Genomic DNA, 13,394 nt, shown 5'->3' on the forward strand with positions numbered 1-13,394 from the left:
GTTGGACTAGGTGATCTTGAAGGTCTCTTCCAACCTAGACGATTCTGTGATTCTGTGAAAATGTAGGTGGCTAAACGTTATATTGTACATAGGCTGGGACAGGAGTTGTATCTTTGATGGAGTGCAATAGAACAATAGGGCACTAAACTGATTTGGGTAATCAACTCTCCAGTACCTAATACTCACTGAGCAGGCTTCATCTCCTCTCTCCCTGGTGCACAAATTCCATGGTGAATTTGATACAATTACATTTGTGCTCAGGCCAGTGGGCTTAAGATTCAGGCCTCAAGTTGAGGGCTAATTGTCCATGCAATGAGAGTAATGGCTTTGTACCTGGGCCCTGTGCAAACATTCAGGCTAAATGAAGTGAGGTACCTCCCCAGGCTGTGTGGCTCTGGCTACTTGCTTTGACTCCCACTCTAAGTCAGGCATAATTAAAATGCCTGCATATTTATATGTGGTCCTGTATAATTCATCCATTTTCTCATATGAACCCACCCCCTGCCCCCGACCTGGGGTTAGTTTTTCTGTTCTCTTTTTCATGGTCCAATAGCCACTAAATCTGTTTGGATTCTCCCCTACCCTTGCCAGTCTTTACAAAGGCATTATGTTGCCAGTCACTGCTGAGCTGCTGTGCTTCCTCACGGAGGTTTGTTAGGTTGTATTAGTACAGATTAAGATCTGCACTATCCCCTCTCCTCCCAGTACCGGTTCTTTGTTTGCTAACTGTGAGGTCAATAAAATTCTGTTTTCTGTCAAATAACAACCTGTTTTCTTATGAGAGTAGTAGAAATCTCTGGTTCACCAGCCTGCCATGTGGATACAGCTGCAGGGAATGTTCATGAGATATACTAAAGGATGTAAGAAGATTTTATAGCCATGATATTTTATTCCCACAGCCATAGCTGGTTTTGCTTTTTTTTGTCCTATCTCGATACTTTTATGTTAGTGAAATTAGGGAGGCCTGGAGGTCAGATATGCTGAGAGAAGGAAGGAAGGACTCTGAGCAATTATCTAGACATCAAATTAATTTTACTTTTTTTTTTTTTTTATAAAATAATTCCAATGGATTTAGCTTTTTCTCCTGTTTTTTAATATTATCAGCTTGATCATTTATTATCAACTTGACCATTTAGTGAATACTGAATAAGAAAAAATAACGATAAAGAGCTGATTACTGACTCAGCTCTTTCTAGTAAAGAGTTGTTCAAAAACAAGGATCTAACCATTTGAATTTGAAATAACACTTACCTGCAGTGTAGTTACGCATATTCATCTGAAAAAAAAAAAAAAAAGAAAAATAAATGAGCACTTCCAAATGTATTGCAGACTTCTAATGATTTGAATGCTGTGAAAATCCTATGATCCTTTCTAACAATTCTTCATACTTTTCAGCACTTGAACAAACCCTGTCATTCTTTCTTCTTTTCCAATTCCAAATACCAACTTCATGTTAATGCATTTGAAGCTAGAATACCAATAATAATGACTCTTACATGAATGGCAGAAGTGGCTGGCACACCAGGTCCTAAATCCTGGAGAGGCAGAGATGCTAGAGCCAGGCATTGGAACTGTCCTTTTGGTACAGGCAATATTTGGTCATGGACATGGGGCAATGCCAGCTTCTTCTTCTTTCAAGGAGACAGAAATTAGATGATCTGTTAGCCCTTATACATTTCCAGCCTTGCAGGTATTTTTATTTTCTTGGTTTGCCTCTATTTCTACCACTACATGGGATGGGTTCACTTTGATAGGAGGTCAAGAACAGCCACATAGCCATCATTATGGGCAAGATTGTTCTTCACTAAATAATTCCAACATTTTCTTTATAGTGTTTGAATTTTATTGGTTTCCTAATTGTTCTGTCAGCTTTATAGGTCAGTGTATGTATGCTGGCTGTGACCCTGTTTCCTGAACAAATTCTATTGTCTGTAACTTGAATGACTGTTAAGGTGAGAGCTCCTGTATTCTGTTAGTCACAGCTATGCTTCTGTCAGTCTGTTTTTCAGCAAAAAAGCAATGGAAAAAAAACATGACTTCTGAAAATCACAAGGTTTAGAATAACATTGGAGCTGCAGGTAGAAAGAGGAAAGGTGATCAGACTGCAGTGATCCATTGAGAAGTTTAATTTTAATTTTATGTGAGTGGTTTCATATACTGAGGAAGTGGTGGCCAGATTTAATGCACCAAGAAGTCCCTTTTAGCTGTAACTTCTTAAGGCAAGGAGCTATTCATCCACTCAAGCTCAAGAATGTTCTCCTATCATCAACAAATATAATCCTGGAACCTTACCAAGGACGCCTAACAAGCAAGGCAAAAAGGCACAAGTAATATACCCATATGTAATAAGCAGGTCTTACTTCAAGGAAGAGAATAAATGAAATGCTGCACTTCAGAGAACATTACCATGCTCTGATGAGGTTTATGGAAATTCATGGCTGAACTTGACAAAAGGTATTACATAAGGAGAGTTGTTTGTCACAAAATCATTTTCTCATCTCAATTCTTATAATTTTAGTAACAAAAAAAAAAAAAGCGTGATCAAAAAAGTGGTACTCCATAGTCTTTCAGAGCCATACAACAACACTTTTAAGTTTCAGAAAACTCACTTATTTTCACAGATGTGGAAGAGTCCTGTGAGCAGGACTCAGACAACCCCACAACACCCTTTCTAGTTGTCCATTTCTGCTGCTTGTGTTTGCCAGGCTAAAGAAAGCTATAAAAATGATGGGTGTGGTGTGAAAAGCTTAATCTGTGATGAAAAGCAAATAGCCATTTTCAATACAACAGCAATGTTTTATCACTTTTACAGCTGTCTGGGATTTAATATTAAAATCCGTTAAACCTGGTGAGAGGAATACCATCTGTATGCGACTACAGCTCAACAGGGAAACAATATAAGGAGTTTGAGCCAAAGATTGTTATAAAGCACCATACTCAGCTAATCTGATGTGATACTTACTGAACGATCTATTCCAACATTACCTAACTTCTAAGAATCGTTATTTTACCTGTATAATTGCTTATTGTTTTTTGGGTGTGGGGGGTTGGAAGTGGGGGAGAAAAATGTAAAAAGAAACAACTGGGCATGCCAGATTCTGAGACAAAGTAAATTGGAAGAGATGCACTGAAATCAATGAAATTATGTTGATTTTGTCCACCTATCTTTTAAACAGGCCAGCAGAAGAAATGTGAAATTGAATATTAGATTCCTTGACCTTGTCATGATCTCACAGTATAACCATGCTTTTGGCACTGCTATAAGCATATTCCAGGCTTGGAATGTACAGGATAACTTAAACTTCCTTTTCATTATGTACTTGGAGAACAAAATATTGTATTGTTATTGATATTTCTTTTGTTTTCTTGGTTTTTTTCAGGTTAGGTTTCCCCATGATGATTGTGTCCTGTACCATCGGGATGTGCTATCTTCTTGTTGCTCATGTTGTAGTAGGTTGGAACTCATAATAATTTATACTTTCAAGACTCAAAAAAAGCTTTCTGTTTCATTTAGTTTGTATGTCAGAATACAAAGAAGATACATAAAAGGAAAAAGGTGGTAAAAACCAACGTACCAACCAACCAAAATAAAACCCACGAGTGGTATAAATCAAGATGACTGTCTTGTCAGGTTTGGTCATTCTTCTGTTCTGTGAACAATTTGCAGGACTAGACATTCAAAACTGAAAGAATACTTATATTTAATTGTGAAAAAAGTTACTGTGCGGATGAAAGGGCACCATCACCAGTGAATATGTTGTGCCTAAAAGTTTGTATTGACACAATCTGAGTAGTCACAGATGAAAAACTCATTCATAATAGCAGATGTTCATTAATTTCTTTTTAGGTCTTCATTTGTCTTTGTCAATGTATTTAGCTATTTGTATTAAAGTAACTAATATTCAAGTTGTAATAGACAGTTAAGCAGACAGTCTGTGCACTATGGAGGATGTATCATTATCTATGTTTAAAAATAAACACAGCTCCTGAAAATGTGCTGTGGAAGGAATTATTATTTTGGATATGAAATTACATTCTATGGAGGCTTTGTTTTTCATTCTAAAGCTCCTCATCAGTGTTAAACTGTTTTATTTTTTTTTTTTCTTAAAATAAGCAAATGCCCCTCACCTTACCAAAGTAGAGACATAAAGTGTGATAAAGCACCAGACATTTTCCATTTAAGTCACTTCTGTGATGGAGTATTCTAAGTCTTTAAATAGGTTAATACACTATATGGAAGAATGAGATCATACTTTGGCTTTGGTTTCCTTCTCTCTGATAATAATGTGTTAAACTATATATATTGTTTTGTATAATTGAATGCCAGAACAGGTCAAATTTCTCATTATGAATATTAAGTCCTGTGAGGGATTCAAGATTTCAGTCTGCAGCTTCCAGTACCTTTGTGGGTTTGGCCTAAATTAGAGGCAGTTCTGATTTATCTTGAGTAGGAGAAATTGGCAACCTGGTGGGTGCAACCCAAGCGAACAGAGCTGAACTACAAGATGCCAGTAGAAATGAGCAAATACAGCTTTTACCTGCACTTAGTCTTTGACATAGCCTGGTAAGTGAGAGAGAAACAATCTCTCTCCTACAGAGGGTATGAAGTTAATCAGATATCTCATTTTACTCATACCTAGGTTGTATCCTTTACCTACATGTTTTAAGCCTGCAATATCATGTTAAGTGGGTGACTGGAATAAGTCACAGCACTCATTCAAAGAAATGCTGGCTCCCACCCCTCCTGGTAGATTCAGCAGTGGTAGAGGGACCATGTGGAGCAGAAGGAGAAAAGCTTTTTCCATTGCTCCCAAACCTTTCACTGAGACTTCCAGCCCCATCCACACTTGAGCACCCTGGGGTGAAGTCTGCTCTGGCTGGGCTGTTGAGAAACCTTGAGGCTGCTCTAATAGTGAATAGCTGTAGATCACAAGGTCTGTAAAAAGATCAGCATAACCTCTGTTTTGTTTTATATGTTAAAGAAACAACAACAACAAAAAACACCAACAAAAACTCTCCCAACCCCCTGAAAAACAAACACTCTTAACCAGAGAAAAAGAAACAAAATTGTGAAGTGTCTGAATCAAAGTGAAATAAAAACAAATAAAAGACCCTAAAACTCACTCCTTCAGACAACTTGAAATTGAATTTGGCCTGTCTCCTTCTCGGTATGGATGTTGTTGTTGTTATTATTTTTGTAAAAGCAGTTTACTCTGCAGTTACTGGAATTCTGCTGCAATTAAATAAACATTTATGCTAATCAGCTTAACGTTGATCCCTGGTTAAAAATAATCACAAAAAATTTATAGCTGTCACCATTTCTCACATTGGAACAATCTTGGTGCAGCCACTGGTTATGCACGATCTGCTGTATTAAGCCTCAGAGAATGCAAGATCGGGACTCAGTTGAAACAATTTGTTCTTGTCTGTTATTATTACTATTTTTTTTTCCCTGCTCACCAGTTTTAAGGATTTATTTGTTTTTCTATTCCATTAAAACACTGTCAGTACATACGAGTATCAAAATGAGACTGTGGCCGGCCCCACAACACAACTTACAAATTCTTGATTGCTTTTTTTTTTTTTTTAAGAGTAAAAAAAACAAAACAAAACAAAAACCCTAATCCTGCTCCAACTCATGCTAATAATGCAATCACACTAGCTGACATGAAAATATATGTCTGCATTTACAGTTTGCTGGAAGGAGGAAGATGGAATTGCGGCAATTCATTTCCATTCACTCATCTTAGCAAATGTTCTGGAACACTTCAGTGCAGGGGAGATCTTGCTCACTTCAGAAGTGAAACATCAACAAAACTTGAATAAGATTTTATTTCTCTTACGTTACTTGTCCTGTGAAGAGAAGGGAAGCAGGGTACATGGAGTACAAAATCATAATGCTCATGCTTTTAGGTTAAATTCATTCTGCTTCTAGGAATTTTTTGTTATGGTATAATGTTTTCATGAGGATTTCCTCAAGATAAACTGGCTTTCCTTCCTGAAACATCCTTTCTGCTTCGTTTGCACAGGAAAGAGCTCACTGAGAGCTCATATGACAATGCAAATGGTAAAAAGAAGATAAAATTGTTTGTTTGCACAAGCCTTTATGTAAGTGTAATCTAATCGTCAATAACCAGAGAAATAACAGTGATAAACATGTTTTTGTGGCCTCTTGCTGTTGTTTCTCACATTAGTAGACAATCTGCTAAAATGAAAATTACCCAGGTACTTCAGATCATTTCAGGGTAATGAAGTATATTATTCATTGACTTCCATTATAGTTATCAATGCAATCTGCACATCAGAAGGGCACAAGTTACAGTGACTATATTCGTGAAGAAACTAGTGCATAGGATCCCATAGAAATGGAGTGAATTTGAAGAGTGGGCGGAATTAATTTTTGACGTGGAATTCTCTCTAAAATGTTGAAAAAAATATTAAGTGATAAATTAAGTCAAAGTGTATCATCTTTAGCAGCTTTGGTGTTTATCTCAGAAGACTGTCATTGTCATTGACATCCTTTTAGGCTATTCACAGGTTTTTGTTGTAAACAGTAGAGTAAATATAAATGTATGCCTATTCTAAGATGCATTTATGTGTTCTGAATGGTGTAAAATGCAGTAAGATAGATAGAAATATAGGAATTATATCACTGCAGGGCAAGGTAAACAAAGACTACTCAAAGAAACCATCTCATCTTAAGTAGGGCAGTCACTGGAAGCAAGAAAAGAAACAGGGATATATTAGACCTTCACCAAATGGTGACCTTATCTAAAAAACCATAGCATAGCAATAGCCCAAGGTCTTCCCAGCCCAGCACCTATCTCTGATGGTGGCACACAGTGGATGCCTGTGAAGAACCTAGGAGTGGGGCAAACATAAAATGCTTTTTCCCCCAAATATTTTCCCAGATTTCAGAGATTTATGTGATTCAGAGATTTATTGCATGAGGAGTAGCATCTCTGTACTGAATTTTACCTGCTGAATTGTCCTTCCACAAACCTAGTCAGCCCCTAGCTGAACCTGTGTAAACTCAACATCTGTCTCAAGGAGTTTAACAGATAAGCTGTACACTGTGGGAAAAAAAAAAAAAATAATCCAGTTGTTTGGTTTGAATTTACCCTGTGCTAATTTCATTTCTGTGGCACTTCTCGCCCAGTACTTTTCCTAAGCCTTTTGTTTAGGAAGGGATAATGAATAGTCATCCCCTGCTTCCTTTTTCTAAATCATGATTTTATAGGCCAATTTCCAGTCTGGAGATCACAGTCTGTTTGCTCATTTCTGATGTGGAAGTGCTCTCCTACCTTTATTCATCACTTTTTGCACGTTCTGAAATTTCACCATAGCCTATCTGAGTCAAAAGAATCAGACATAAACAAAGGCAAGACACAAATGCCCCCCAATTTTTTCTGCTTTTTTATTCTTTTCCTAATAATTGTTGAGATCTGATTCAATTATTGAATTCTTGCTGGCAAATAAACTGGGAGGTTTTTCTATACATTTTTATAGAAGAGCCTCTTGAAATTACAAGGTACATTTCCTGAGTGATAATTACTACCTTGCATTGTTTAATGTGTAAAGTTAGGATTATTTTATTCCTGCTCTTACGTTACTTTTCAGCTGTCCAGGGTGAAGGTCAGCCATTTTTTTTTTTCCCTAGCTACTTGCTCTTGTAAAGTTTTTATTTAATTCTCTACTGGTAAGCACCATGTTTGCTACTTTTTACCTCAGAAGCTGGGCCATTTACAAGTATGTGGAACTATCACCAGACAGACCAACTCCCTCTAGAGTGGCATTCATGGATCATACTCCTTATTCTTAGCTTAATTTCCTTAAGAGCTGTTGGACTGGATGTATCTACCCTTTGTCTTGATTGTAGATCAGATCAAATCAAAATTTGTTTTAAAAATGGAAATATTTTCCCATTCTACAGAGTGAGCTTTGGGACTATCTTGCTACTGGATATTGCTGAGGTATGACTGAAAAATACCTCTCATTTATATGACGGTATTTGAATTAAACTGTTGGATTTAGGGGAAAAAAAAAAAAAAAAAAAAAAAAAAAAAGCATTTGTCCTGGGAAATATATGACTTATTCCTCAGGGAACTCTAGTACATATCTGTAAAAGGAGGCTTGCCTTGTTGAATGGGTTGTTCGACAACTGTTCAGAAAAGCTTATTTTAGACCATTCTAAAACTTCTTGTACTATATCTTGGTTAACACCAAGTCTAGTTCATGACAGAAATTCTAGTTTTCTTAACAAAAGTTAAAATAAAGGGTGTCATTTCTAAGAAAACAATTTTTAAATGTAGAGTTGGAAATAAAAATTGTGTGACCACCCAGAAAAAAAGAAGGTCTTATTTGAGAAATCAGATGCTATTTGCAAATATTTGTGCAAATTGCACTGCAGACTTCATTCAGTGAATCAGAATAATTTTATATGTAATATATAGGAATAGGCACAGAAATACAATGCTTCTCTTTCCTGCTGTGCTTTAGCTTTCTGTGTAACTTTTCATAGTCAACCGATTTGTTTATGTATCTGTTTCTTGATTTTACCCAACTTTCTGAAGTGCTTTAAAAATTTACGTTTTTTTGTACAGATGCTCTGGGCTTTGAAGGAGAAAAATACAAAAAATACTGTTGATCAAATAGCAGAGAATTAGAGTTATCTTCAAACATCATCTATTATTTTAAAGACACTAATAAAAAATATGGAAACATTTCAGCTTAACAGCTATCAGATGGTTACTCCCTACATTAACCCCCATAAAAAAATATTCATAGGTTCCAAATGGCAGAAAATCAGTGGCACCTGAAATAGACACAAAATAAAAATGCTAAGCATGAGCTTCCATGTTTGCTGTAATGGGATGCTAAGAAAATAGTTGGGAACAAAGCCAGAAAATATAATGAAATAGCTGAAGCATTAAATTAATACTTCTGAAGTGAATTTACAATAGGAAATTCTAGCAATTCAGAATAAGTGCTAACCACCGCAGATGAAGTCAACATATGAAAATCTGAATGATTTATTAAGGGCAAAAGGAAATCAACAAGTGATGGAGATTTATTGAAGGGAGTATTAAAATCTTCCTCCATAGACGCTCTAGAGGGAAAGGATGAGAGAACTTTTTCGCACACTTATTAGTGGAAAATATTATAAGATTGGCAGTATCCTAGTTCTACTCAAAATAATAAGCAGCAAAAGGATTTTTACAGTACATTTAAAGTTGATCACATAATGTTTTTCTTTTTTTTTTTTTTTTTTTTTCAGGGTTCTATTGCAACTTTGATAGACAGCAGTGATTTATTAGCAGTAGTTTCAATTGGTGCTTTGCCTAATGAATTAGTAATGGAAAAAAAGCCCTCTCAAGATGTAGTCTTGGCCATCATTACTATTATCCTGGCTGGAGTAAAAGACCCACTGCTACTTTTAAGAAATTCAGCATGTTTTGGCTTGTCTGTGATGCAGCCCTAACTGTACAAGTAAACAAGAGTACGGGTGCTGCAGAGTACTATAAAAGAGTGAAGCACAGTAGTGGGGACATAAAGACTTTTTTTTTTTTTTTTTTTTTTTTTTCCCTGTTTCCTTCTATGTTCCTTCCCCCTTTCCTCTCCAATTCATTGTCCACCAGATATTTTCCCTTTATAGATATCTGCTGTTTTGAACCTGCAGTCTTCACTTCTTGTTGATTCACACTCTGTTCCTCCTACCCATCAGTTGCCAAACAAAATGCTAACTCATTTGCTTTGTCTCCAGCCCTTTTCTCCAGATGATCTGTGGCTACACTCACTCAACAATGCCAATGAAAACAGGGGAAAATAACTGTTACTTAACAATGTTAAGGAGAGCATGGGAGAAAGTTATGGTTTTGTTGTTATTTTGTTTTTAATTTCCTAATCAATGGTGTGCATAGTTGGCAGTGTAGTATCCTTTGTTTAATTTCATCCTTCTATTTAATATATTAATATTTTTCACTTTCTAACCTATAATTTCTCATGCACATTTTATGTATTGACCATGAAAAGAGCTAGAGACACTGATTTGAACTAAAAATCCCAACTAGTCTGACAGTGCTCATGAAGATAAATTGAAAAATCCTCAAATTGACTCAGGAGTGCTAATGCTTCAAGATTTTTTTTCTTTCTTCTTCTTCTTCTTCTTTTTTTTCTTCATTGTTTTTCCTTTCACTTTTGAGCTCAGACTGCTACAGATTACCACCTCTGAATTCAGTTATTAAGCTCCCAGGATGTCTGAGAAAATGAAATCTTCAAAGTACAATATCTATTTTTGTTTGGTTTTATATATACAAAATATATACTGCTACTTGAAAATGTACCAAGCTTTCTGCTATTAGTTGGATTATAACATGGAGTTTATTTGATTCTGATGTAGATTTCTGGTGGTCTATGTCTTAAAGGTATATACATTTTGCCTGTGCCACAGGCAAAGATCGATCTGTGGTCTCAGGATATAGTTCAGACTATTTTTAAGAGCTGTCTGGAAAATCAGTTTTGGGGGTTAATCTGGGCATATAATCTGAGCCGTAAAAAGGGCTCAGTTTTCCCCTTTGCTTGTAGTTCCACCAGCTCTGGACTCAATCAGTGCTACTTGACTGGTTAAAACTTATGTCAGGAGTATGTTTTTCTAAATCTTCGCTGTGTGAAAATGGGAAAAAAGTATTATTAAGAGACTGAATAACATATTTTTTTGACTTTACCAGCTGAAGTCAGTGAGTTGTCTAAATATAACTTGCTTGAGCTCAAAGACTGCTGTTAAACTACCACATACAATACTTTTATGTGTACTGCATACAGGTATAGGTGTCTACAGTGATAGTCAGCAAAATTCTGACACTGCAAATAATAAACATTGGCATTATAGACACAGTTTTCTATGCTTCCAGTAACACTTAACACTTCAAGTTATTTATTAAGAACATAATTATGGTAACAGGAATATTAAACACAATCATACCATCTTTTCTGTTGAAAAGCTTTTATGCTCTCATGTATCAGATACAAATTTCAGGGGTTGAAATTTGTCAGAGACTCATACATTGCCATGGACATAGTTTGAAGTGTCCTATAAGAAAAATTCTCCAAGCAGACTGTGTCATACGCCTTTGAAAAATCTTACATGCTTCTTACCCTGCATTTAAAACCCCTGAAAGGGTATGAGCAGTAAGTACTCTGGAGTTGGGAGCTTCTGGAGACTGATCAAGATTTTCACCTGAGAATTCACTACCTGATTTTTCTGAAGTGCTGATTAGTCACAGTCACAAACTCCAAATTAGCAAACAGTTTTTGCTCTTAAACTTGGTCTCACCAGATATCCTGCTGAAGAGTTCTTGTGACAATACATTGAATGAGGCTTGTGGAACACTACAACAATATCTGTAAGGAAATCTGTAATTCTGTTTTGAAAAAAAAAAAAAAAAAAAAAGAAGCTTGAATGGTATTCAGTGAATGTGAATAATGCGTGGCTGCATTGTAAACTGATGTGAAGTAACATGCCAAAGAGAGATTCCTAACACTTGTCAAATAAAAGTAGCTGTATTTTTTTTTTTTTTGAATAAAATTATGTAATCATGGAAGCGAAAACTGTGTGCTAAAGTAAATGAATAAAGGAGCTGCCTTAAGCTTGAATGTAAAACATTTGATTTGGTATTTCTTCACTCCACAGTCATTGTAAATTCTTTCATGTTAGTTACTGTATGTAATGAAATATTTGCTATAATCTTATTTCCACTGTAAGACTGGAAAAAATTGTAGGTGGATAGATTTTCAGATTTGATACAGTAGAGGTTAGATCTGGAAATTTGTTTAAAACTAAGGACTTAAAATTAATACAAATTTTCTACAAGTTAAACACAGTTTGGAAATATTTTTGTGCATCACTTGCTCTATATTTTAGATAATTAAAAAATACTGAAAATGTTATATATTATGCATATAGGCAGATACAAGAATAGCATTTGCTATGTTTTCTTACACTCTTTTAAATTAAATACCTCTTAAACCAATCAGATTTTACATGACTTTTTATGGGCTATATTTACTCTTGTAAAAGATTTCTCAAATTTGACTTGGCACCTCTTCATGAATGGAATGAATTTAAGAATCAACCACTCAAAACATTTTCCTGTTGATAAGAGTATACTTGTTACATCCACAAACAATGAAAGAATTTGAAGACAAGCATTTTGGAGTTGGAGAACACCTAAATAAAAGTTATGCACACAAGCTTACATTTGTTTCTCTGTGCTTAACAGTTGAAGCAGTACCCTGTACACCACCTTTGTAATAGATGACTGCATTTATTCTTTTTGTGTAGTGTTGCCTGCAGCACTCATATTTCAGACATGTGGGTTATATTTCCTGTTAAAATGAATAGTAAAGGTACTAGAAAAAAGTGGAGCTCACACAAAGCTCAAGACCATTTGTAAAGCAGATGTTCTTCAGAGAAAGGCCTTAATTACAGACTCAGAGAATGGTTGAGGTTGGAAGGGACCTCCAGAGATCTAGTCCAACCCCCCTGCTCAAGCAGGATCACCTAGCATATGTTACACAGGATAGCATCCAGGTGGGATTATCTCCAAAGAAGAAAACTCCACAACCTCTCTGGGCAGCCTGTTCCAGTGCTCTGTCACCTGAACTGTAAAGAAGTTTTTCCTCATATTGCGATGAAACATCCTGCTTTAGCTTCCCTAACCTGGCTGCTTGAACAATTTCTCTGTATTCCTCCTAGGCTACCTATCCTTGTTTCCACCCTCTGGAGGCCTCCTTTTTTTCTGCTTGAGTTTGACCAGAAACTCCTTGTTCATCCGTGCAGGCCTTCTGGCGTTTTTGTCTGACTTCTTCTTTGTTGGGATGCATCACCCCAGAGTTTGGAGGAGGTGATCCTTGAATCAGCCTTAATCTGATGATCAAGGTGATCCTTGAGCCAGCTTTATCGGGCCCCTGTTCCCTCCAGGGCTTTGTCCCATCATACTCTACCAAGCAGATCCCTGAAGAGGCCAAAGTCTGCTCTTCCAAAATCCAGTATAGTGAGCCTACAGTGCTCCTTTCTCTCTGCCTTCAGGATCCTAAACTCCACATTTCCTGGTCACAGCAGCCAAGGCTGCTCTCAAGTTTCCCATTCCCCACAAGCCCATCCTTGTTGGTGAGAATGAGGCCCATCATAGCACCTCTCCTAGTTGGCTCCTCTACCACTTGGAGAATGAAGGTATCATCAATACATTCCAGGAATCTTGTGGATTGCATGTGCCCTTCTGTGTTGTCCCTCCAACAAACATCAGGGTGGTTGAAGTCCCCCATAAGGACCAGGGCTTGTGAATCTCAGGGTGCTCCTGTCTGTCTGTAGAGGGCCTCATCTGCTCAGTCTTCAT

General features: G+C 36.5%; 1 protein-coding gene across 2 annotated transcripts in view; it reads left to right on the forward strand.

The window, feature by feature from the left end:
* The window catches only part of OCA2 (OCA2 melanosomal transmembrane protein), a 195,874-nt gene extending 191,881 nt beyond the window's left edge, over positions 1 to 3,993 (forward strand). For both annotated transcript variants that reach the window (XM_013104470.5, XM_021275880.4), the window contains one exon: positions 3,381 to 3,993. In XM_013104470.5, coding sequence (XP_012959924.3) covers positions 3,381 to 3,468 — 88 coding nt within the window. In that variant the 3' untranslated portion in view covers positions 3,469 to 3,993. The remainder of the gene's footprint in view (positions 1 to 3,380) is intronic.
* The last annotated feature ends 9,401 nt before the right edge of the window (positions 3,994 to 13,394 follow it).

The sequence above is a fragment of the Anas platyrhynchos genome, chromosome 1 (genome assembly GCF_047663525.1).
Source record: "Anas platyrhynchos isolate ZD024472 breed Pekin duck chromosome 1, IASCAAS_PekinDuck_T2T, whole genome shotgun sequence".
NCBI lineage: Eukaryota > Metazoa > Chordata > Aves > Anseriformes > Anatidae > Anas > Anas platyrhynchos.